This window comes from Erythranthe guttata, chromosome 8 (genome assembly GCF_056151865.1).
Source record: "Erythranthe guttata isolate IM_541 chromosome 8, IM_541, whole genome shotgun sequence".
Lineage (NCBI taxonomy): Eukaryota > Viridiplantae > Streptophyta > Magnoliopsida > Lamiales > Phrymaceae > Erythranthe > Erythranthe guttata.
The window spans coordinates 555,595-579,859 of NC_142540.1; the positions used below are offsets into that span (position 1 = coordinate 555,595).

Sequence of the window (24,265 nt, forward strand, 5' to 3'; positions counted from 1 at the left end):
ATTTAATATATAATATAAACCAATGACCTTTGCTTGTTAAAAGAATGCAACTTTTTTTTCCTCATAATTCACAAACCACACAAAGTGAAAAAAAAAAGTAGCAGCTTTATTTATATTAGAAGCAACTCTATATATTATTTTCAAAGTGGAAGCAAAATTTCCTAATTTGCATCCCAAGCAAAGGGTATAATTCTTTGCAAAGGTATCACATGATGCTACAACTCCTAGCACTCGTTGATTATTATCCGATTATACAGTCTACTTTTCATTCTCCCATATATTTATTTATTTATGATTTTATTCTCCATATTACAATCTTTTGAGTTACTGCAAGTCTGCAACTATTTCTATCAGGGTCGAATTCGTCAACATCTAATTATAGAGATCACACAACTACGTCTAACAATTTTATTTCCGCACGACTCTATATATTCGAGCACATAAGATTACACATAACACATGGTATCGTATTATCAGACCACCCACATGACATGGTTGCATAATTCCAAGTGTATAAATCAGTTAAACCTCATGGATTATTACATAATTGACAAGACAATTGTTGTTTCCTTAAAAATAATTTATGATCCAGCCTGCATTTGCTGACAAATGAATCTATTTTACTATCAAAAGAAATAGTAACCAACAGTTTTATGGGCAATGTTCATATTTATCAAAGCTATTTGGTGAAGTGAAAAACTAATTTTAATTTTCTTCCAATTTACACTCATAGTCAACATGTCTATAAAATACTACACCTGGTGAAAAGCATCGGATGATTTTGCACCAATAATCTATACAAATAACTATAAAAGGAAAAGTATTAAGTCCTCCAACAGCATAACAATTTTTATAGCACGGCAATAATCAATCCTACCAAATACTTGAAAAAAAAAACAAAGGATTATATAATTGTGATAACTACAGCATATTCCGAGGGTGCAACCACTTGCTCGGCGGTTAGGTCTATCCGCCCGGGCCTTGATTCCCAACCCGTGGGGCACAAAGAAATCTGAGCAACAAGCGATTATGTTTGGTCCATAATTTTATATTGTTACTTCATATTTTAAAATTTATTGGGTATTACATGACAAAAACTTCCTAACATATGTCAACTAAATTATTAAAACGAATATATTAATGTTGCATCTAATCACTCTTTTATTTTTTTCTTAGGTGCATGAATCGTATTATCGAGTATAATCAATCAAACATGCTGTTGTATTATGGTGATGGCTACACTCTTAGCGTGTTTTTCTTGTCCTTTAGCGATTTATTTAATCCTTTATTTAGTGACCAATAATCCCATTTAATTATCCGTCGTTATCCTTGATGGTTTCCAGTATCTCAATCAGGTTGGTACTAAGTTCACATACTAAATAGGTGGTAGATAAGTCTTATTCATACTCACAAAGAACCGAATAATCAATTTACATATTTGACTTCTTTGAATGCAATCACCAAACGAAATAAAGAAAATGACAATCATAAAGTTAGCTTTATTCGAAAATAGAGGCCACCGAGAACTCAACCTTGCCCCGTTTGGTTGCTAGAATAAGATTAAATAATCTAAAGACAATTCAATTATTTTTATCCAAAAGTTGGACGTCCAATAAAAAGACTACAAAAAAGGTGCTATGATAACATAATATTTGTGGATGGACTCAGCAAGTTATTTGAGTTACCAAACATCAAACATAATCTAATTATTTAGTTAATCATGGCAAATCTACTCAACCAACCGAAACTAAATTGTTTGAATAATATGACATATAATACTCTAAGGCCCCGTTTGGTTGGCAAGATAAGATTAGCCAAGATAATATTAAATAATCTAATGAAACTCAATTATTTTATTGGAGCTTGTAAGGTCTAACAAAAAAAAAACTCATTAGAAGGCAAGATAAGCCAAGATAAAGCAAGATAAGCCATGATTTGGCGGGTTGACCCGACAATTTATTGGGAATATCAAACATCAAATTAAATCCAACTATTTAGTTAATCATGACTTATCTTGGCAACCAAACGTGGGCCTAAGTGGTTGAAATTAAAACGATTTAAAATTACAAAAAGTATTCTCGATATTGGACCTATAACTAAAAAAAAAACCAAATAAGTTTGTAGAAGGTCTCTTCATTTTTATTTTTAAATATTATAAAGTTTACCTGCTGCTGGAGAGGGCTGTTTTGTGAATAAGGTTTGTTCATTACTGGAAAGGTAATTTACTCTAAAACTCGCCTAACTGGGTATGGGCAAAGAAAGATGGGCTGAATAATGAAGTAATGGTAAGGTGAATTAGTTTTAATTTATTAATATTAAATATATAATTACTAAATGACATTAGCACCCACGGCAAAACTTCCGATCGCCTTAATTGATAGTCAGTAAAGTGAATGCTCCAAAGAAATACTCTCTCTCTCTCTCTCTCTCTCTCTCTCTCTCTCTCTCTCTCTCTAATATGTATGCATATTTGATTTACTTATGCATGGATAACATATCAAGATAAAGAAGGATTAGGGGAACAATCTTGCTATGAGACATTCTTCTTGGGTAGTAACATACTAACATCACCCCAAAAAAATTAAAAAATCATGTACAACTTTTGATTAAAATTGTATTAAGCAAATGAACAAAATATAAATTTCATAAATATAAAATTAGATTAATCCACGAAATCGCATCCCGATCATCCGACAACACCAAATAAAACAGTCAAAGAAGAATAAAAAAAATTCTAGCAAAATTTTCATCTTGAGAGGGGAAAAAGGTTTTTAAAAAATATGTTAAAAAGAAAGCATGCACTGCATGGGTCATAGTTTCTTTTCTTTCATCATTTTCATGAAGAGCATCTTCATTATTCAGAAAAAAAAGGGGATAACTTTTATTTATTCAGTTTGACTTTACTTGTGGCTAATGTGTGTAAATTCAAGAGTATATAGTACACATGAAAAAATAAAAAGCAACATGGTCAAGATTTTGACCGGAATGAATTTTCTGAATCATGTCTCCATCCATGACCAATTTATAGAATGTACAGATTTCATGAGAAGAGTGCGAAAATAAAAGATAAAATCTAATCTTGTTGTGAAACGGTTCTAACACCAGCTGATTTTAAACCGTAGATCTACGTAACTAAGTATCCACTAAGCACACAGTACACGTGAGTGTGTGTTACGATATAAAGATCAATGGTGTAAAATTACATAGTGTATTTCACAGGGTGTCGGTTCTACAAAACCATGCTTCTACATATATGTATGATAAATCATTTATGGGATATTATCATTCTTCATATATATTTCTTTTTCAAAATTTATTCTTCCAATTGTAATGCTACAACTAACCTATAGATCTAGACTAGGGTTAACTAACACAAGGCATATTCTCCATAAGAAATTTGTAAGAAATAAAAAGAAGGCAGCAGAATATACAGGCCATGGTGGAAGAAACAAACAACTTTCCATCAGTCCCTACACACACGTCACACGTGCAAACCTATATCCTTTTGACCGTTTTGAGGTTTGAAGAATCGTATGCGTTTCCTTTTTGCTGTTAGTACGAGCTGGATGCAAAAAAAGAGATGCATATGCATATGCATTCATCTTCACACTAAGATAGTTAAGTTTCTCTCAATCAAAGACTAGGTTTCCATATGAATACACGTGGACGTTGTCATGGAACTTAAGAATTTAGAATAATTTCTATTTCGTAATTAGGCAGGTTGATTTACATTTGTTATTTCAATCTACAACGGTAAATATATACGATAGGGGCTCGGCACATTGAGAAATGGGAAATATATATGATTTTTTCGAAAGAATTTTTCGACCGTGTCTAGTAAGATTTTGAACTGCTATACATGTATTCCTGATATAACTATTGGGAGAGGTATAGAAAAAATATATTCAATATCTGTATTTAGATCTTTTTAGGATTACGTAGAGATATTTTAGAAAATAACGGAATTATATAGGAAAATTTACGATTTGAATTTTTGGTTTCACTCGTGTGGGGCTATTACATTATCACCCAAAACAAACAAAAAGCCCTTATATTCTAGTGATGCTTTTCCCAAAGGGTATCTGAATATGTTGGCCCTACTTCAGTCAAAAGATAATTCCTAGGTCAAACTCACACGGGATTTTCCTATGTTGGGAATAGAAGCTCTAAGTAGAATTTCTGTTAAATAAGAGAGAGTGAGAGAGAGTGTACCTGCGATCCGCTGATCGAATACCTTTATCGCCTGCCCGCCTTCATTGCTTTGCCGAAAGGATATAAGATAAAAAAAAACTATCTGCAAAATGAAGACATTGCTTTTAGCTTGTAATTATAATACACTTCTACACTTCTCAATATGCATTATTGTAATGAGCATATATATATATATATACATAACAACTTTCTGTTTAAGACATTCCTCCATAATGGAGTACATGCAGCATGGCAAAATTTAGCAGATTAATAAACTCAAATCGGACAACACTTGCTATTATCATATATACCAGTACCATTATTTAAAAAACGGACACGATACCAAGAATAATAACATGAAATTAAAAACATCAGCCGTGCATGTCAACATAATCTATGAGAATATCCTTGAATAAATAAAAGTTAGCATAAAGAACTCCAAATATTTTGACTTCTCTTTTTCACAATGGCCACAATATTCAGACCATTCAGTCCATACGAGGAACGACAAAGAAAGGTAAAATGGCAGACACCAGACTGTCATTCTTACATGAACAACCAAGCACCACTTTGCCAAACTCCAAATGTGAGAGATTTCGGAAGATTCTAGCATTTCAAATGTGGGCCCCACGAGCATTTAGATTGCCACGAATGTTACGTTAGCCTGTTTTTTTTTGTGGTACTATAGCAGGTGAATCTAAAAGAAGATCATGAAACCAAAACACTCGGGTAAGTAAATTGCCTTGACGAATCTTTTCAAACGTAAACTAGTGGTCCAAAAATTCCAACAGCAAATATAAATACCTCCGAATTTCCATTTATTTGCCAGTGTGCATTTCTTTTCCTTCCCACCTCTCAGAGTAGGTTTCGTTTCAGTAGAAGTAGAACTCATTCCAGTCATGGACAGCAGATACGAGTCTTCAGAAAATCTGAGGTATATTTTTATTTCATGCAATATAAAGGTAACGTAAATAATAGTGTAATGGTGTGTAATTAAATGGTGATTATTTTGATGTGCAGGAACAAGTGTGCTGCTTGCTACAGACAGTTCAACAAAATGGAGCATCTCGTTGAACATATGAGGATATCATATCATTCAAATCACGAACCTGTTTGCGGTATTTGTCAAAAGCATTGCCGTTCTTTTGAATCTCTGCGCGAGCATCTCATAGGTATTATTCTTCTTCAATCTCTTTGAAACCATATTATCCTATATAGATATATACACATTATTTAGAAATGGGATTATATTCTAATATATGGTGAAATTCGTCTATATTCAGGACCTCTACCAAAGGCAGAATGTGAAAGGGTATTCAAAGAACGAGGATGTGACCTTTGCTTAACTATCTTTAGCAGCCGCTATGCTGTCCAGCTTCACCGAGAGAAATGCCAATTTTCACGTGGAAATAATGTAACGACCATAAGAATTAAAAAAAAAATATAATACCGATTTTTGTGTATCATCTGATATAATTTACTTTTCACCTGAATTAGGGTCTGATATACCGAATGGCTAACTTGGGCATACAAGACGAACTGAGGATTGATAATACCAGAGCAAAAACGGTATCACTTGCTTGCAAAATGGTCGGAGGGGGCACTGACGGCTCGTTGGATCTCTGTGCAAGGGTCTGCCTGACTGACGAGTATGAAAAGATAATCTTCCAAACATATGTCAAGCCTCACCTTCAAGTCACAAACTATAGGTAATTAATGAGTTTCCGCAAATAAAGATACGCTATATATCAATCAATAGAGCTAAAATAAATCTGAAATGTTTTACAGGTATGAAACAACAGGTATACGACCGGAATATTTGAGAGACGCGATGCCACTTAGGCAAGTCCAGCGGAAAATTCAAGACTACTTATGCAACGGAGAGCCGATATGGCAGATCCGTAATAGAGGTGGAAAAGCAAGGATTCTAATTGGCCATGGACTGGATCATGATTTGAAATGCTTGGAAATGGAATATCCGGAAATACTGATCAGGCAAGCTCTTTAATTAGCTGCATCAATACAGCATTAATTAATCAAATAAATAAGCTGTCTGATGAATCTAGTAATTGCTTTTACAGGGATACAGCAAAATATCCGCCACTGATGAAAACAAGCAAGCTAAGCAACTCACTGAAATATTTAACCAAGGCATATCTTGGGTAAGTAGCTTCGTTTCATCTTAATTCGGCATTCAAATTCAAAAAGAAAAATTAATAGTCGATGTTTGTGTACATATAGATACGACATCCAAACTGGTATACAAGAGCCATATGATGACTGTGTGGCTACAATGAGGCTGTATATAAGAATGAGAGCTCAAGCTCATAAGGTAGAAGACTATCCTATGGCTTCGGACCCACAAAATCGGAACAATTTTGCATCACGAAGGCAGAGCGAGCTTGAGAGAATGTCTCCACAAAAGATGTTGGAAATATCAAGGTCCGATTATTTTTGCTGGTGCTTGGACAAAAAATAAAGAATTCCAAATGGAATATGCAATTTGTACTTACTATTTACTAATGCTTTTAGAATTACTTATTTTACCCCTCGCTCGGATTTATCCGTAGCATCATAAGTTGCAATTACACTGTTGCTATTTGTATTTGATGAGGAAATTTAATCCACTCGAATGAGAAAGGACTTTCCTCATACTAATAATGCATTTCAAATTAGTTTCTACCCCCATCGATTAATGTGTAGCTGGAACCATAAGTACTTTCAGTGATCCTATTATATCTATGTGTTTGATGAGCTCTATTTCACTAACAGCAGTTATTAGCTAAAAAACTGTGCGTTTACACTGTGTCGGGATAAATAATTTGAAGAAATTAACAACGTGCTTCGCTGGTTCGAATCGGTAACATAAACTATCATATAGAAAACTGAAATTTCGTGCATGTGTCAGAATTAAATGATTTTTATTTTATTTTTTAAATTATATTTAAATTATAAATCCAGTGCTCAAAATATCACTACCATATTCAACCTACAGACTGTAAAAGGCCAACAAACACAAAAAAAAATGGAGCGAGATGACAATAGTACTATTAAACACTAAATGCACACTCATATAATCACAACAAATTAAGCGATACAAATATTTAGACGCAGATTTAAGAAAAAATAAAGAGATTTACCGGCAGAGGTAAACGTTGTGTGAATCTGCGATCTCTCTCTCTCTCTCTCTCTCATTTGCTTCGTACAGTTGAAAAAAAATAAAGAGATTTACCGGCGGTGGGGAAACGTTGTGTAAATCGGCGCTCTCTCTCTCTCTCTCTCTCTCTCTCTCTCTCTCTCTCTCTCTCTCTCTCTCTCATTTGCTTCGTATAGTTCAAAAAATTGCAATAAAAACAGGGAAAGGGGAAAATGAGTGAGGCGAGGGTTTGAGTGGAAAAAAGTGGAGGAGCTTTTACTTGATGATCTCGCGCGCGATTAAATTCTCTTTTGAACTCCACTGTAAAATAAAATATCTGATGCGCTTGCTTGCTTAGCCTTTGTTTAATTGGGCTACTTCCGGATAATCCGACCCACTTTTATTGGGCTTTTTACTGTTATTTTCCGATCGGGCTTTCAATTGTCACCGTTAACGGGCCTCCAGCTTTTTATTTATATACATTAAAAAACTGAAATGTTAAAATGTCGTTTCAATTTTACTAATGTTGTTTTGACTTTGAATCTGATTTCTATGTTGATTTTGGAAAAATTCGAAACACGAAAATTGTAGTCCTTTGGATTAGTTTTCTAATTCAACTTAAATCCGCTTGATTGGATGCCGTGTGACAAAGTTATGCATGAATGAGTCACATTTTGTATTTTAGATACCTCAATACATCAAAATTGTGGGCATTATTCATTGATTCATGTATATCTTTCTCGCCGGACATCCAATTTTGGTGATTCGAGTTGGATTAGAAAACTAACTCAGAATACTACAGATCCTATTTTCGGATTTTGCAAAATTTGGAATAAAAAAAAATCAAAATCACGTTTGAAGTCGAAACGTATTATTAAAGCTCGAACGACATTTATCACATCCCTTATAAGATGGTTTATATATTAGTTCTAATATAGTTTGCAAGCTATTATACAAGAGTGTAGGTTTACCCAAGAGTGTAGGTTTACCCAGTGTACCTACACGTTTCTCTGGTATTATTCTGACAAAAATCTCAACATACTGTATATGTATATACAAATATGACAAATTCATTACAGTTTCTGGGGTGCGGTGCAACTTGTAAGAAGCAAATGGTGTTCGTAAGAAAGTCGAAACTAGATGGATTTGGATGTGCAAAGAGAATATCCGGAAATGAGAGAATTAGCAGCCAAGGCGACAAACGCGAGGAAAGACATGGATACTGAAGCAGTTGCCATATCTGGAAACTTGTCCTTTCCCCAATTTAATTGCCAATCGTCGATCCGTATTGTAGCTGACGAAGAGGCCGATATCAGAAGATACGCAATTATCTGCCACCATAAATAAAATAAATAAATTAGTAAGTAACGGGAAAGAAAAAGAAATAAACGAATACAGGAAATATGAAGTTACAGCATGTCAATAGTTATTATAGGAATAAATAAACTATAGATCGATATAGGATCTTGCATGTACAACACTATATTTTTGCTTGATTGGACTTTCTATGTTGTAATCTTTGATCGTGGTACATAAATCGTAAATCTCATTTTGTTGCCTGCGAGTTTATTTTTCCGTTTTGGTTCAATCACATGAACGACTTAGAAGCTTATTATTATGCCTAGCGAGATAACGATCATACCAAAATACAATTCATAAATCGTATCGTAAATGAAATTTAGAAATGTAATATAATGCAAAAAATAGAGAAAATATGGGATTAAAAGAGGATAGATGGAATTCATTATTTTTTTATTCTTTCGCCTTTTTCACGCTACGAAAAAACAGAAGCACTTGTCTTAAAGCACTAGTGTGAGTAATGTATGTGTTATTCTCCACAATGTAAACGGTGGCGGTTAGTGGAATGAAAAGAACAGAATCTCGGTAAAAGGTAGTTCTATAGAAAGATGGCCCTTTTCGCAATTCCCTTCGATTCCATAGCTTTATCCAACGGAACATAACCAAAACGAGGCCCGCAATACCATCAAAGTTTGTGAAGTTTATTTTATTTTAATATAAAGCCGATAAATTTAACTGAAAATTCATTCAAACCTTAGCAGTACACGAGTATCAATTGTCGAATGTACGACACTAAACCTCTTCATTATCAATTGTCGAATGTATGTGTAAGACTAATTAACACATAAATAATATAGAGATAAGGAAAAAAAACTAGCCTGGTCGACTCCAAAATCGAAGTAGTGCCTGAGTTGCGGTTGTTGATGCACAATATACTTTCCGGTGGCTAAATAATACGATAAATCGAAAGCTTGAGCTCCCGAGTACAAGAATCCTATTACATTCACAGAAATGCAGTACCTGCCAAATCCCACATTTCAAATTTCAAAAAAAGGGTAAACACTAAACAGAAAATCAGCTAAAAAAATCAAGAACTGAAATTTCAAATAATATTATTTTAATTAAATTAATTTATACCGAAATTCTTTGTAACGATTGAATGAATCAATTGCCCAGCCTTGATTTCTGTCAGCTGCCATTACAGATAGTGAGAGCAAGCAAAACAAGAACCCGAAAACTCTGAACCCCAAAGCAGCTTTCTTCACCATCTTCTCTCTTTTACCTCTGTTTAATATCGACGGCGATGGTCTAGGTCTGACCCTCCGCCTCCCACTTCCGCCGCCGCCCTCCGCCACTCCGATACCTGGATCGGTCTTCGTCGCCGCCGCCTTCGGCGGCGACGGCGGCTGCTCCTCCTCTAGTACAGCCATGTTCACCACAGCCATAGGCTCCTGCAATACGATCGCGTTCTCCGTGGGCCCCTTGAACACATCTCTTCTCACCACCGCCGCCGGCGGCGGAGGCTTGTTTTCCGGGGAGTGATTGACGGCGGTGTGATCGGAGGAAAGTGAAGAACGCGCAGGTGAATTCTCCGGCGGAGAGAGTGAGATGTGTCCTCCGCTGTTCTGTTTGTGAGAGCCGGGTGGTGAGTTTTCCGGCGAACCCAGCGGCGGCGAGAGCAGAATGTGGTCGCCACTGTTTCGTTTGGAGTGAGGCGGAGAGTCGGAGGAATCGACGGCGAGGATTGGCTGCTGTTTAATTTGGGTTTCCATAATTTTTTCAATGAATCCAGTTTCGTTTGTTGGTTGATGAGAATTGAGAAGAGAAATCTGTCTTCTATATATCAAGAACAGTTTTTCATTCTTCAACTTCAACCCCTAATTTAATTTACTTTTTTTCCATTTTATGTATATGAATTTATGAGACGACTTGACAGTTGACGGTAATAAAAATATAAGGGCTAAATACACTTTGCACCCTTAAACTATAGGGGTGGTAACACTTACCCCTTAAAGTTACAAATGTAACACTTACCCCCCTCATTAATGAATTTAATGATAAAACTTTGACTTTAAATAATGTGGCATTTTTTCTTCCCAAATTGTCCTTCTAGCTATTATATTGATGCATATATAATAAAATAGTTTCAATAATATTTCAAAAACTAAAATTTATAAAATATAATAATTATTAAAAAATATTTTGATTTATGTTTAACTCCACATTTTAATTACTATAGACCCTAATATAAATAAAAATCTCAATATTTTAAAAAATATATAAAATACGTTAAGCATTCGCGAGAAAAAAATATTCAAGACTTAAATGGCCAAGTTTTTTATAATAATTATTGATTTGAAAATTTATTTAAGTTACTTAAATATAAATTTTAATAAAATAATATTTAAATATTTAGACGTTTAAATTATAATTTCTTATTAACTTTTGAATACATTTTGTGATTCTCCAAGTAAAAAGTGAGATGATTATATTAGAGTCATATACGCATTAAAATAACTATATAAACTATAAAATTATACTTAAAATTTGAATAATCGTTAACTTTTTATTAGCTACAAATGAACACAAGGTAAAACAAAAATAAACTAAAATTCAATTTTTTTCATTCATAGATTTACAATATGGAAATAATAAAATTAAGTTTTGGCAAAGTTGCCGAATTTTTTATTATTACATATTCATTATTTATTTAATTGCTAGAAGGACAATTTGGGAAGAAAAAATGCCACATCATTCAAAGTCAAAGTTATACCTTAAAATTCATTAATGAGGGGGGTAAGTGTCACATTTGTAACTTTAAGGGGGTAAGTGTTACCACCCTTATAGTTTAAGGGTGCAAACTGTATTTAGCCGAAAATATAAAATGGTGTGGGACCTTGTTACACACAGTTTAAGCCAGCAATGTTTCTCAAGCGTCAAATATCATGGAGCCCCCTAAAGTAAATTTTAATTACGAAGAAGCCCTTCTTGTTTTCATAATTACAAGCACCCCTGAAACTAGCGGGCTGCAAAAAATCCTAATAAAACGTAGTAATTGTCTAAAATGCTTGTGTTAAAATAATTAAATGAAAGAGAAAAAAAGGTCTCACATTCAATTTTATGATTTTCTTACATTCGGCTGTCATACAATGTAAAATCTTACACATAACCCCTTATGGCACAAAAACGGCAAGTTAACAGTAAACAAAAAATTAAAACAAAAGAGTTTTAAAAAAAATATATAATTATTTATGAACCTTACAATTAGACTCGCAAGGGTATTATTATCATTACAAAATGGATATTCCATAAAATCTATTTGATTCTGTTATTGTTAACTATGAGGGTAAATTCGTTAGACGAAAAATACCTCAGAGTGGTGCTCGTAATTATGCAAACACGTAGGGTAGTGTTCGTAATTATGCAAACAAGGAGAGTTTGTTCGTAATTAGACCTTACCTCAAGTGCAAATTGATTATATAAATTCAAAACAATCATCTACACATTAGTGTGAGTAAAATATTACTATATTAGCAACAAACTAAACTATTATCTCAATGTTGCAGATACTCAAAGGCTCCCTGTAGTTTTTCATCTTTCAATGGAATCTGATACAAGAAAGATTCTACGACAGATAAAAAGATCTGCCTATGCCACTTACTTTTGCCTACAATCTTGCGAAGAACTCATGTGCTTCGTAGTACTTGTCCAAAACAATATTATACAAAGGATGAACAGGTTCCAACAAATTGGAATAAGGGCCCATCACATCCTTGGGCAAAGGGGGTGTTTCGGCTTCTTTTACGTTGCAGTGATGGCAGACGGACAGTCCGCTTAGGACATAGCATGTATGATAGTGGTCCCTACGTTTTCCCGGCTTGTCTCTAAAACCTGCTTCCTCCTGCACCCCCACCACATCGTACAAGAAACTATCAACGCTACTAACATAGTACATTTAAGGAAGTCTCATTCGAACAAGGGAAGTATATATGCAAGGTTTCAACCCGAATAAGATGCAATCACATGAACGGGAAATAAAGAGAAAGCCCTAAATCACGAATTTTACTTGTATCGTCTTGTGGTCCCCCCCCCACAATTCTTTTTCTGTATCAATTTTTATCATGTTTTGAAATTGTGCATTTTGAAGGTAAATAAGAAAAAATTGTTTGCACAAGTAATAGAGGAATGGAAGTACCTGTGTGCAAAGAAGAATGTATTGCTGCAAGGCCATGCTATTGAACAGAGGTCTCATGCCTTTGGATCCTTTGATAAAATTGTAACCGTTATTATTCAACCCTATTGGAGAAGAAGCATTATTAGGCTTTCCTGGGCCGCAGGGAAAGAAAGGCATAATAATGTACAAATGTTACTGAGAAATTATGTTTATTTAAAAAAGAAATAAAAAAAAAGAAAAACGGAGATTTTTGGCAGCACCAGTATTATCATAATTACGAAAAGAACGTCTGAGAAATTATCAACACGAAGAATTTGTAAAACCTTCTAACATGGGTTTCTCTCTGTCTGTGTCTGAAGAATCATCATCGCTTTCTGTTATGCAGTCAAATTTGAAGGTACTTGATAGCCCCAGTTGTTCTTTAATCATCAAATGTAAACGTTGAATTATTGCGGCTACTCCACCCTGATTGAAGGTCATGTATTACTAACTATAGCTATTATCTATACGATGATTGATAAAACTTAAAATACTGATTATCTCTATTTGGTATTTGATTTAATTTAAAATACTTTGGAATCTCCATTCACCTGCCAAAAGGAGTAGCAGCCGTCGACCAACTTATTTGTTCTGCCTTGAAATCCACATTCTATTCCTTGCCTGGATACCACCCAATTCTGAAATATAATTGATGAAACAGATATCACTTGCGTTTACTGGTAATAAACAGAAGTGAAAATATTTCTCACTTACAATTAGTAGAGAAAGGGAAGTTTGTACAGAACCTCCATCTAAATGGAAAAAAATAAAAATAAAGATACTTACAATTAGTCCAGGCAAGTCCAAATGATGAACCTCATTTATGAGAACCATTGCAGCCAAACCACAAAATGTATACCTAAGAACATGATCAGGCTGAGAGGGCTTCAACTAATTAATCTACCCAAAAACGAAAGCTATTGCACATTGATAAACTAGAAATGGATGAATACAAGTCATTTCATTTTGCGGCACAGTACTTACCCACCATGAGCTTCTGCGCCAGGCTCACCAGAAATTCCACCCTCATAAGTCTGGCAACTGTAAGAGGTAGGCTCAGTAAAAGAAAGAGATTAGAGAACACAACTTTTTTGCAAGTACCAAAGCAGATAGCATGAAAATAAAGTCCAAACTCTTGTACGGTTGTATCATAGTTTTTGCAGTAATAATGTGTCAAGAACAAGAAACGTGAACAAGCTTCGTAGCGGGGAATAAAGCCAAAGAAAAAAAAGGCGAACCTTATGATGTAATCTCCAACATTTTGAGTCAGCCTTTCATCCAAAATGTTAAGAACACTGGCCACCTAAATGAAGCAAGATACTCAAAATTATACGAGTAAAATGCTCGTGTGAATAAGAAAGTAATCAATTAAACCTTTTTATAGTATAATACTCATGTGATGAAACAGTTAATTGGATCAACTAAGAAATGAAATAAAAGGCCTCTACATAGTCTCAAGACTCGAGGCCTGTGATCATGAGCTAAGCACCCAACCCTATGCTTGCTAATTTTTCTGTTCAACAGTTAGACCGATTTGAATGATGATTTGTTAATTGCAGTCTCTGCTTCAAGTCTTTACACATCAAGCTAAAATATGAACAATGCAAACGAGCATAGTAGCTTTTAAATTGTCCAACTTTACGTTTAGAATAATTTGAACAAATGTCAAATTACAAGCCTTCACTAATTGGCACGGGATGGATACAATTTTATCAACAAAAATTTGGAGCGACCATTTGAAAAAGAAGAAATATTAATTAATACATAAGTGGTCTCTTAAATATTAATTTCTTATTTAAAGTGTTCAAGAGTTTTAAGTGGCCATGCAATTCAAACAAATTGACATTAAAGTAACTTCAACTTACAGATATAGCAGTGTAGCAAGCACGGACATCCACTTCTCCACCGTCATGCATCCTAAAAAAATAGAATCGAGAAAGATTTTAGTATGAAACAATCTAAAATGTGTAACACGGCGTAATACACACAATGAGACAATACCTGAAACCACCACTTGTGTCTTTCATTCGCAGCAAAAATGAATATAGCTTTTCTCTGCAACCCAAAAATGATTTTAATGTAAAACCAACTTGAATAGATGTGTAATGAAACGAACGTACATAATAATGAAATGGAATGAGCACCTGTTTATTGATGACAGAGATTTATGACCACCCAAAGTAAGAAGTGCATTGATTGCAGCATAAGTTGTTGCCAGATGAGGCATCTGACATTATTGGGAAACAATGAGTTAGTTAATTGACAACCGAATAAATTTAGAAGGAATATACATAATAAATCCTATTTCTTTTTCAAAATTTCCTCTATTTTCTTCAAAAATGATTCATGTGTAAGGCAAGTCAAAGATTTCCAATGCTCGATACTGGAATAAAAATTTAGGTAATGAACATATGAAACTTAATTCCACCACATGGTTTTGTCATAAATTATAAAAAATCTGCATTCAGTCTCTTTTGAATGTTAAATATTAGCTATAAGCAATTTTGGTTCAGCTATAAGCATTTTTCCTTTTTTTCCTTAGAGAGAGAGATTGGAAAAAAAGAGAATGTAACGAAAAAAGGTAAACCATTAAATCAGAAAATATTAGTCCGTCTTAATAACATTCACGAAGATAATTTTAAAAACAAGAGAAAACTTCTCCTACCTGACCCGGTCCACCACCATAGCCACCATTTGGGTCCTGTCAATAACATTCAAACAAAATTGTATCGGAATAAATTCAGCATAGGATAAAAATGAAATTCAAATAACAATTGGAAGTATTGTCTCTAGACCAACCACAACAGGCATAACCAGAAAGTATATAAGGATTATAGGTGCAACTGTAAGTTAATGCAAGCAACTAGGCGAGCACGGCTGAGTTGGTAAAACAGCATCCATCCTACAGGAATCGTATATAAGCCTATCCAGGCCACAGTGGAAATGCATATGTTGTTGTTTCATTGTTATGTTCGGGAGTAAAGTAAAAAAAAAAATCTACAATCATTTTCTAATTCTTATTTCTGAATGACGAAATGTCATGATTTAGCTTCGGAAATCTCTATCCAAAGGTGATAGATTTTTTGACCTAATGCTAAATTTACAGGTATGGCAAGAAAAGTTTCTGGAGGCAGGATTATGACCAATAAATACAGCAAAATTAGATGATTTCGGCTGGATGCACAGTTTTATAAAAGGAATGCAACAATAGAAAACAATAATGTTCGTATTAAAAGAAGAGTTTGCACAAGCATATATCACAAGACGGGAAAGTAATTTATGACCAAATGAAACCTGGCATCGTCGGAGAAAATCAATGGCATCACTTTCCAGATTGTCATCAACACAATCCCCTAACAAAGCAATTGAGTGTATGATCCAATAGCAGAGCCAAGGTCGACTGTCAATCGGAAAACAAAAACAATTAAATACTAATATTCATATCGTGAACCAACTTTCTCATAGAATAAGCACCATTACTGGTAATATGCAATCGCTGTAAGTAAACATCCATAATCACAATTTATTGCTGCAAGAGCGTTCTAATTACATAAATTAAACAAGCCATATTGGCTTTCTCATGCATAGAAATTGATTACTTTCAATCGAAGTCCAAATGGTATTACATCAAAAAAAAATTGAATAGCACAATCACATATACACTAAAAATAAGGAAATAAAACTAGCAACTGAATTTGCGTGTTTACAGTAAATGCTAATGGAGATGAATAAAGTAAGTACTTAGCATCCAGAACGGTAAAATTGGGGCCGAGTTGCGTGAGACTTCTGGTTAGATATTCAATGTGGTCGTCACGTCGAAGCTCAAAGCTATGAATTCCACATGTCAAAACATACCAAACAAACAAATCAGTACAAAATTGAAGTAATGAACTTTCAAATTGAAATTGATTGTGCCAGAGAAGAACCCTAATTGTAGCATACAGTTAAGACTTAACTTGACGGATTGAGCATGGGGAGGGAGGCGGTAAACAAGATCATAAATTCGGAAAACTTGATTCTGCACCATCCACTGCTCCTCCTGTGTTTTGGAGGCTGTCATTTTCGCCATCGCAATCGTCGCCGGCGACCGTTGTTTCTCCGATATTAGAAGGGTTGGGGGTGCTGTTTCTTTGCCGGCACAAATGAAGAACCAAAAAGACGAACCACGACTTTAATATGAATAAGCTTTTATACTCGAGGTCAACTGAACGCGACTCTTATTGCATCCAGAGTGCAGAAAACTAAAGGCGTTTTAAAGAAGTGGCCGAGTAAAATCACACGATTTAAAAGTATCAACTTGTATCGAGGAAAAATACAGTTTTCATCCTTCAAATTTGCACGGATTCCACATTGGTCATCCATCTTTACAAAAAAGCACATTTGATCCCTCATGTTTCAAAAATTCAATACTATTAGTCATTTTCGTCAATTTTCCGTTAGTACTAATGCAATCAAGCGTGTGTACATCACTGCCTTAACTAATGGACTAATGATAAATTGACGGAAATGACGAAAAGTGTTAAATTATTAAAACATGGGGGACCAAATGTGAAATTGATGTAGACTTAGGGCCGAAAACTATATTTTCCCACTTGTAGTGTTAAATATCACACGTGCCCCCCTTCCTAATAGTGGCAAACAAAAATCAAATTTTGCTTGTGATTTTTCATTTTTGGACCGAGATGGACTGAGTTTGTAGGGAAACTCAAATATCCTAGAACTTCTTCATATGGTTAATGCTGACTGTATACCACGTGTGTATTTTTCAGATACATTTAATCCCAATTCCCAAATACAGATATTAATATTACACATAACTTTCAACAAGGTCGAATTATCACCACCATTAAATGAAAAAGTAAATCACTCATTAAAATAGGATAAGCTTCGCGAATTTAGCAAATTAGGTTTATATATATACAGTGAGTCAAAATAAAATAGGTGAGTAAAAGAGTAACTCTACCAACTTTTCTTTATCACACAATCTCTCTCGCCTCTTCTTTTGCCTATAAAAAGGCAGCAGAGTCCCAACAGTTCACAATACTTATATCACCACCTGCACCCTGCGGTTCTCTGCAATTCCTCTCTTTTCTTCTCCTGAAATCGGTTCTCTAATTTTTACAAAATTAAGATGGCGATGAAGCGTGCTGCTGTTTCTGCAGTTCGTGCTTTTACTTCTTCAGGGAACCCCGCCCCTTCAGTTCTAGCCCGCGGCCTTCACGTAAGCCTAATTCTCTCATTCCTCATCAAAGCCAAATTAATTTTTAATTTAATTTATATGATCATTTCTTTGATTATGTCATTCCGCTTTTTTTGTATTCAAATTTTTTTTATGATTTAAAATAACTCCATGAAATCTAATCGAGCGATGATTTCCTACGATTTGAAGTAACAGTAGAATTATTTGTGCAGTAAAAGCTGAAAAAATCAAAGAATTGTTTATATTGTCTAGAACATAACGATGATTTGTGTAGAAAGAGGAGAGAGAGAAACAGAATTCAGTGCGGATTCATGCCAAGTGTGTGAAATCAAGTACCGCTACGTCTTATTTTGTCGTATTATCATGTGGGAGGCTACGCCAATTTTGTTATTCGGGCCGAGACAGATTGGGCCCCCACTAATTTGATAAGTGTCCTTATCGGGCTGGGCCTCCCCTAACATTACGTGTACCAGTATCTATTTATATTCTGTCCTTTGCTCTATTGATTAGGCAATTAGGAAGTTCAAAAAAAAAAAAAAGATTAGGCAATTAGGTTTTTTTTTTTTTTTTTTTTTCATAAATACAAAATAATACCAATTCTGTTATAAAAAAATAGGAGATATTTCGTAAATTCGAATATTTTCGGATTGGAATCGGTTAGGAATTCCAATTTCATAGTCACCTATAATATAAAATACATAATAAATAAATATTGTAAGTGTGATTTTTGGAAATATTTTCAAAAATTGAAATCCACGGAAGTCTTGAATCTAATATGTATTCCAATTTCATTCTAGAAAAATCGAAAAAATTGGAAATCGAAATGAAAAATGTTGTTTCAAAATCAAAAGATTTCAGACCAGAATCGTCGGAATTTCAGAAATTCCGTGCCAATTTCCAACCATAGCCATAGTAATAGTATTATAGTAACCTAGGACATTGCTATATTTGTTTCTGTTCCATTTTATTTTGAGAAAAAAAATATCCGATGCATGATGTTGTATGAATTACCATGACCATTTGCATTGTATGTGCTTTAGGCTTCACCCGGAAGCAAGAAGATTGTGGGCGTTTTCTACAACGCAAACGAGTATGCTTCGATGAATCCCAATTTCCTCGGTTGTGTTGAGAATGCTTTGGGTATACGTGACTGGTTGGAAACTCAGGGTCACGAGTACATCGTTACTGCCGACAAAGATGGCCCACATAGTGGTAAGAAAACATTTTTCGATAATTAAATCACGAGTACATTGTTAATTACTACCTAGTCTAATTAGATTGCTTAATCTTATTTATGAAGAAGTCAAATGAGGATATAATTTATTTGTCCCACTTTTAGTTGATCGAATTTAACGACTTTTTTTTTAATGTCTGCAGAGCTCGAGAAACACATGTCCGATCTCCATGTGCTGATTAGTACCCCATTCCACCCGGCATACGTGACAGCCGAGAGAATCAAAAAGGCAAAAAATCTGCAGCTTCTGCTCACGGCTGGAATTGGCTCGGACCACATTGACCTCAAGGCGGCTGCCGCTGCTGGATTAACAGTGGCGGAGGTCACCGGAAGCAACGTTGTCTCGGTAGCTGAAGATGAGCTGATGAGGATTCTCATCCTCGTTCGGAATTTCTTGCCTGGGCACCATCAGGTGATTAATGGTGAATGGAATGTTGCAGCCATTGCCCACCGAGCTTATGACCTTGAAGGTAAGACTGTCGGAACAGTTGGCGCCGGAAGAATCGGCCGACTTTTGCTGCAGAGGCTGAAGCCTTTCAACTGTAATCTGTTGTACCACGATCGCCTTCAGATGGACGCTGAGCTGGAGAGTCAAATCGGGGCAACCTACGAGGAGGATCTAGATGCTATGCTTCCGAAATGTGACATCATCGTCATTAATACGCCTCTCACTGAGAAAACCAAGTTAGTTTTTTTAAGGCAACCACTATTTATCGTCATTAATACGCTAAATCGTCACACGGTTTGTTATTACTATTGTCGTGTGTTTCTTTCTTAGAGGGATGTTCGACAAAGAGAGGATAGCGAAGCTTAAGAAGGGAGTTTTGATCGTGAACAACGCTAGAGGTGCGATTATGGACACGCAAGCCGTTGTCGATGCTTGTTCGAGTGGGCATATAGCAGGTATGGGCTGTATGGCATCGAATAGACATCCGTTTTTTTTCATTTAGAAACAAAACAATTTTTTTTTCCCTAGAAAATAACATTGCATGAGAATTGAATTTGCGTGTCGTTTTAACAAACTACAAATACGTAAATTGTGGATTCAGGTTACAGTGGAGATGTGTGGTACCCGCAGCCTGCACCGAAGGATCACCCTTGGAGGTACATGCCAAACCAAGCTATGACCCCTCATATATCGGGAACTACAATTGATGCACAAGTAAGTTTTATCGTCCCTCGTCAGAAAAACATGTGAAAATCGTATTTTGGCTATTGCTAAATGAAAAAAACTTCGATATATTTGATGGTTGTGTAGCTTCGTTATGCTGCTGGAGTGAAAGACATGTTGGAGTGTTATTTCAAGGGGGAGGATTTTCCGGAACAAAACTACATTGTCAAGGACGGAGAATTGGCTAGCCAATATCGCTAGATGTGCTTTCGCCCGAGTGTCGATTCTGCCATCTCCGACTAATGCCAGATCTAATGAGTTGCTATTTAAATAAAAAAAGAACATGACTTTTGTTCGGGTGTGTAATTTCTTGTTTTAAGTTGACTCAAACTTTGGAATTAACCTTGATGCATATGGATTTCCAGTTCTTTTTGTGCATGTGTTGGTTGTGTTTGTAATCACATATATGATAATTAGTATTAATCTTGTTTAAATAATATTTTTGCTCATTCCTCATTAAAAAATTAAAACAATTCATTTTCTGTTGTACTTGTATTTTGGAAACATAATAGTATTTTATCAGACAAATTTTAAATAATTTATAGATACTGCTTTCAAGATTTTTTTAATGAGTATATATTTTAAACATAAAAATTCAAATAATCAGTCTGAAGACAAATGGACGGCTGAGATGGCCTAAGTGATGAAATGCATAAGATCAACGGTCAAAACTAAACGAACTTCCAGTAAAATCGTTGTCGACGATAGCCCGACCCGAACAAATTATCGCGCAAAAATCCCAAAAGGAAGAACAAACAGAGAAGCAAGTGAATCAACTCGCGGAATAAAAAGAACTTCACATCTCGGAATTTTATCCTGTTAATTAAGTTGTAATTAATAGCTTTTTCGTAATTTCTCTGGTTTCGATCCGACGACGACGTTTATTGTAATTAATAGGTCTGGTAGCTGTTTTTTGCACTCGCCGTTTATTTTAATTTTGATTGTTTTACTTTTGAGGAAATCTGTGATTAATTAATTAATTAATTTTTTTTATTCATGTTTTCTGTTCACGTGTGATTTTAAATTGCAGGTAGATTGTAATTAATGTCTGGTTGCTGTTTGATTGTCGTTTGCATTTGAGGAAGAAAAAAAAAACTGTTGTTTTACTGGTTTAGTAAATTAATTTCTCTTACCAATTCTATTTACATTTGAGAAAAAAAAAACTGTGATTAATAAAAAAAAAGAAATTGCTTTTTTTGATGTTTTCAGTTCACTTGTGATTATAAATTGCAGGTAAATTAGAAATGGCTGAAACAAAATCAGGTATGAGGAAGCCAGTTTTCATCAAGGTTGATCAAATCCGGCCAGGCACGAATGGTCACAATCTTGTGGTGAAGGTTGTGAGTTCGAAGATGGTGCTGCAAAAGGGCAGGCCAGACGGGCCGCAGTTTAATCAAATGCGTATTGCTGAATGTCTGGTCGGAGATGAAACCGGGAGTATCCTTTTTACTGCAAGGAATGAGCAAGGTATTATTATTATTACTCTCTTAATTTATTTTTATCTTTTATTGTTGCGACCATCGCTATCGGTTCTTGATTTGTTGCTCCACTAAATGTGGATGGATCCATTTGCGTTATGCAGTTATAGATTATGTATTTATGTGTTGAATTTATAGAAAAAAAGGTGGGTTAATTCTATATATATATATATATATATATATATATATATATATATATATATATATAATTTTGAATGTCAACGTAAGTCCTTGGTTGGGTGTATATATTGTTTGCAATTGAATGTTATGCCTCTTGCACGATTTTTCGTATTTAGAGACACATATTACTGCATTAGAAGTCATGTGCACTGAGTGAACACACAGTCAATGTGTTTTTCTATGTGATTCTGTTTGTGTGTGTAACCGCATAATTACTATATGATGCTGCAAACAGCAAAGGAAAAGGAGATACAGTCACTTAATAATAAAGACAGCAATTGTGAATTTCTAGAGACTTGATTGGCATCATTTTGATTTTTTTCACTAGTCACGAAAGTCGGGATTATTTGGATATCACATTACTTTGCCATCGTTTTTAAGTTGAAATGTCTGTTTCACGTTTTCTTCCTCGGGAATTTAGATGATCTTTATGCGACATTTTTCTCCCCATGCAGTGGAAATGATGAAGCCCGACGCTACAATAATTCTACGAAACGCGAGAATTGACATGTTCAAAGGGTCAATGAGGCTTGCTGTGGATAAATGGGGGCGTGTAGAAGTCAGTGAACCAGCCAACTTCGATGTCAAAGAGGACAATAACCTCTCGCTCGTAGAATATGAATTGGTAAACGTTGTGGAGAAGTAGAAAAAAACAGGGACAATCTTTCTAGTCTCTTTTTACGGGGTTATTAAAAAATGAATCAGGCCAAGAAGTGGATGTTGTGTTAGGAGATTGAAAGGTGATAATTTCGTGCTCACAAGAAAGTTCCGGTTTTAGTAAGAAGCAACTATCTCAATCTCGTATGTGCGGATAAGTGTTCTGTAGTAGCTGATCAGCTTTGGAGCAGTGGCATAGTAAAAATAATTATCGCAGCAGTTACAAATACTTCGGCATGTGCAGATCGTTGAAGACTTAAATTTCGTCACGTGTTCTTTTTGCCCCCACTATATGAAGCAATGAACATGTATGTGTATGTTAGACAGGAAATGGGATCTTTATTTGGCTGTTAAATACTATTTACTATATGATGCTTTTTTTTTTCAAGGCAATGAATTTGATCATTGTTTTATATCAATCTCTAGTTATGGTGTTCAGATTGTGTTTGTATAAGCCATAAGGGCACTTTTTCTTTGAACAAGGCGACGTAGTTTACCTCGACCGGAGCTCGGAGCTCAGATAAGTCAGACTCATGCAAATCTTTTTTCCGATCGAACACTTGAATCCGGTTTTCGAGAGTCTAATTTGATATCCGTATTTGAGCCAACCGTGAAAATGTGATCGATGGTTTTCTTAAATGATATGCAGCACGGAAACTTGAACTTCTTAATGTTTCCGTGTTTCGGACATGTTTCGTGTCCGATATTGGGCACTTCCCGGACACCTTATGGGCCATTTTGCAATTTCTAAAAAGTTAGAACATATTTGAATAATAATTTTTCTAATATTTTTGATCAATTGCAAATTGATAGTTGATAGTGAAATTTATTTTGAATATGTTTGTATGAAAAATATAAAAATAATTATGGACAAATAAAAACTTATATATATGTTTATAGAATATATATGTTTTGGCCCGGAACCGTTCTAGGAATAGATGAACCGTGCGGTTCCACCGGATTAAAAGAAAAAAAAAGGAGCAAGAAAAAGCTGAACCGGTCGTTATTTGCTATTTTTTGAATTCCCCCCACACACCATTTTTCCTATAAATACCCTCACACCCCATTTTTTACTATAACATTAAATTAAAGTCCTTTTATTTATTTCCTTCTCTTTTTTTCCTATTTAAAAATAATTATTTTAATTTATTTATTCATTAGATAATTTTAAAACATATATATGTATAAATATAAAATTTCGGAACCGGCGGGCCGGCCCGGCCCGCCGAACCGTGTGTAGTACGGGCCTATTCCGAAAAAAGTGAACCGCGAACCGGACCGAACCGGCCCATGGCCGTGTCTATATACACGTATACTTTTAATATTTATAAATTTCTCCCAAACTCTCGTATCCCTACTTTTGTGAAATGCCGTTACTCCGTGTCCTTTTCCTGTTTCCCGTATCATCATTTCCGTATCCGTGTTACATAGCTTAATGCGATAGATGTTCCCATTTAATATTCATATTCCAGAATTATATTCTAATACCAAACCAAAAACAGATGA

The 24,265-nt window shown here is 34.9% G+C and overlaps 5 protein-coding genes and 1 long non-coding RNA gene across 10 annotated transcripts; 3 read left to right on the forward strand and 3 right to left on the reverse strand.

Annotated features, from left to right (window-relative positions):
* Nucleotides 1-2,617: 2,617 nt before the first annotated feature.
* On the reverse strand, nucleotides 2,618-7,647 carry LOC105969282 (uncharacterized). 2 transcript variants are annotated; one of them, XR_016033032.1, is made up of 7 exons: nucleotides 7,332-7,647; nucleotides 5,680-5,880; nucleotides 5,528-5,566; nucleotides 5,301-5,401; nucleotides 4,996-5,120; nucleotides 4,742-4,888; nucleotides 2,991-4,294 (listed from the first exon to the last, which is right to left on the reverse strand). It is a non-coding gene; the product is annotated as an uncharacterized LOC105969282 (long non-coding RNA). The 2 variants fall into 2 exon arrangements; XR_001173791.2 differs by lacking the exon at nucleotides 7,332-7,647 and having other exon boundaries at nucleotides 2,618-4,294; nucleotides 5,680-5,816.
* LOC105969272 (RNA exonuclease 4) lies at nucleotides 5,026-6,873 on the forward strand. The gene is made up of 7 exons (XM_012994024.2): nucleotides 5,026-5,125; nucleotides 5,212-5,363; nucleotides 5,475-5,605; nucleotides 5,689-5,900; nucleotides 5,980-6,186; nucleotides 6,273-6,353; nucleotides 6,433-6,873. Exons 1-7 carry the CDS (start codon nucleotides 5,091-5,093, stop codon nucleotides 6,668-6,670), a joined length of 1,056 nt encoding a protein of 351 aa, XP_012849478.2. The 5' UTR covers nucleotides 5,026-5,090; the 3' UTR covers nucleotides 6,671-6,873.
* A 534-nt stretch (nucleotides 7,648-8,181) lies between the features above and the next one.
* LOC105969265 (CASP-like protein 4A3) lies at nucleotides 8,182-10,560 on the reverse strand. Its single transcript, XM_012994016.2, has 3 exons — nucleotides 9,764-10,560; nucleotides 9,505-9,646; nucleotides 8,182-8,658 (listed from the first exon to the last, which is right to left on the reverse strand). Exons 1-3 carry the CDS (start codon nucleotides 10,396-10,398, stop codon nucleotides 8,464-8,466), a joined length of 972 nt encoding a protein of 323 aa, XP_012849470.2. The 5' UTR covers nucleotides 10,399-10,560; the 3' UTR covers nucleotides 8,182-8,463.
* Nucleotides 10,561-12,086: 1,526 nt separating this feature from the next.
* ERA1 (Prenyltransferase family protein) lies at nucleotides 12,087-17,119 on the reverse strand. Of its 2 annotated transcripts, none has more exons than XM_012994002.2 (14): nucleotides 16,796-17,119; nucleotides 16,581-16,667; nucleotides 16,134-16,239; nucleotides 15,505-15,540; nucleotides 14,984-15,066; nucleotides 14,841-14,894; nucleotides 14,705-14,756; nucleotides 14,078-14,142; nucleotides 13,824-13,880; nucleotides 13,626-13,698; nucleotides 13,391-13,477; nucleotides 13,124-13,265; nucleotides 12,822-12,922; nucleotides 12,087-12,527 (listed from the first exon to the last, which is right to left on the reverse strand). In XM_012994002.2, exons 1-14 carry the CDS (start codon nucleotides 16,906-16,908, stop codon nucleotides 12,294-12,296), a joined length of 1,290 nt encoding a protein of 429 aa, XP_012849456.2. In that variant the 5' UTR covers nucleotides 16,909-17,119; the 3' UTR covers nucleotides 12,087-12,293. The 2 variants fall into 2 exon arrangements, with proteins under 2 accessions (XP_012849456.2, XP_088677575.1); XM_088821449.1 differs by having other exon boundaries at nucleotides 12,822-12,952; nucleotides 16,796-17,063.
* A 454-nt stretch (nucleotides 17,120-17,573) lies between these two features.
* FDH (formate dehydrogenase) lies at nucleotides 17,574-20,816 on the forward strand. The gene is made up of 6 exons (XM_012993992.2): nucleotides 17,574-18,060; nucleotides 19,080-19,251; nucleotides 19,417-19,957; nucleotides 20,052-20,176; nucleotides 20,323-20,435; nucleotides 20,532-20,816. The coding sequence occupies exons 1-6, from the start codon at nucleotides 17,971-17,973 to the stop codon at nucleotides 20,643-20,645; spliced, it is 1,155 nt and encodes a 384-aa protein (XP_012849446.1). The 5' UTR covers nucleotides 17,574-17,970; the 3' UTR covers nucleotides 20,646-20,816.
* Nucleotides 20,817-21,096: 280 nt separating this feature from the next.
* LOC105970695 (hypothetical protein) lies at nucleotides 21,097-23,197 on the forward strand. Of its 3 annotated transcripts, XM_088821451.1 has the most exons (4): nucleotides 21,144-21,341; nucleotides 21,475-21,553; nucleotides 21,678-21,911; nucleotides 22,558-23,197. In XM_088821451.1, exons 3-4 carry the CDS (start codon nucleotides 21,689-21,691, stop codon nucleotides 22,746-22,748), a joined length of 414 nt encoding a protein of 137 aa, XP_088677577.1. In that variant the 5' UTR covers nucleotides 21,144-21,341; nucleotides 21,475-21,553; nucleotides 21,678-21,688; the 3' UTR covers nucleotides 22,749-23,197. The 3 variants fall into 3 exon arrangements, with proteins under 3 accessions (XP_088677576.1, XP_088677577.1, XP_012850983.1); XM_088821450.1 differs by lacking the exon at nucleotides 21,475-21,553 and having other exon boundaries at nucleotides 21,097-21,252; nucleotides 21,676-21,911; XM_012995529.2 differs by lacking the exon at nucleotides 21,475-21,553 and having other exon boundaries at nucleotides 21,145-21,341.
* Nucleotides 23,198-24,265: the final 1,068 nt, after the last annotated feature.

Excerpts from the sequence above, each read along its gene's own strand:
- LOC105969272 (XM_012994024.2), top strand. The coding sequence starts at position 5,091 with ATGGACAGCAGATACGAGTCTTCAGAAAATCTGAG. Across the intron at positions 5,606-5,688 it reads AATTTTCACGTGGAAATAAT|GGTCTGATATACCGAATGGC; the intron begins GTAACGACCATA and ends CACCTGAATTAG. Across the intron at positions 6,354-6,432 it reads TTAACCAAGGCATATCTTGG|ATACGACATCCAAACTGGTA; the intron begins GTAAGTAGCTTC and ends GTGTACATATAG.
- LOC105969265 (XM_012994016.2), bottom strand. The coding sequence starts at position 10,398 with ATGGAAACCCAAATTAAACAGCAGCCAATCCTCGCCGTCGATTCCTCC. Across the intron at positions 9,647-9,763 it reads AATCGTTACAAAGAATTTCG|GTACTGCATTTCTGTGAATG; the intron begins GTATAAATTAAT and ends GGGATTTGGCAG. Across the intron at positions 8,659-9,504 it reads TCGATTTTGGAGTCGACCAG|ATAATTGCGTATCTTCTGAT; the intron begins GCTAGTTTTTTT and ends TTATGGTGGCAG.
- ERA1 (XM_088821449.1), bottom strand. The coding sequence starts at position 16,908 with ATGGCGAAAATGACAGCCTCCAAAACACAGGAGGAGCAGTGGATGGTG. Across the intron at positions 13,881-14,077 it reads GTTGGAGATTACATCATAAG|TTGCCAGACTTATGAGGGTG; the intron begins GTTCGCCTTTTT and ends TACCTCTTACAG. Across the intron at positions 12,953-13,123 it reads AGAGAAACCCATGTTAGAAG|GAAAGCCTAATAATGCTTCT; the intron begins GTTTTACAAATT and ends CCTGCGGCCCAG.
- FDH (XM_012993992.2), top strand. The coding sequence starts at position 17,971 with ATGGCGATGAAGCGTGCTGCTGTTTCTGCAGTTCGTGCTTTTACTTCT. Across the intron at positions 18,061-19,079 it reads TTCTAGCCCGCGGCCTTCAC|GCTTCACCCGGAAGCAAGAA; the intron begins GTAAGCCTAATT and ends TATGTGCTTTAG. Across the intron at positions 19,252-19,416 it reads CAAAGATGGCCCACATAGTG|AGCTCGAGAAACACATGTCC; the intron begins GTAAGAAAACAT and ends TAATGTCTGCAG.
- LOC105970695 (XM_088821450.1), top strand. The coding sequence starts at position 21,689 with ATGGCTGAAACAAAATCAGGTATGAGGAAGCCAGTTTTCATCAAGGTT. Across the intron at positions 21,912-22,557 it reads TACTGCAAGGAATGAGCAAG|TGGAAATGATGAAGCCCGAC; the intron begins GTATTATTATTA and ends CTCCCCATGCAG.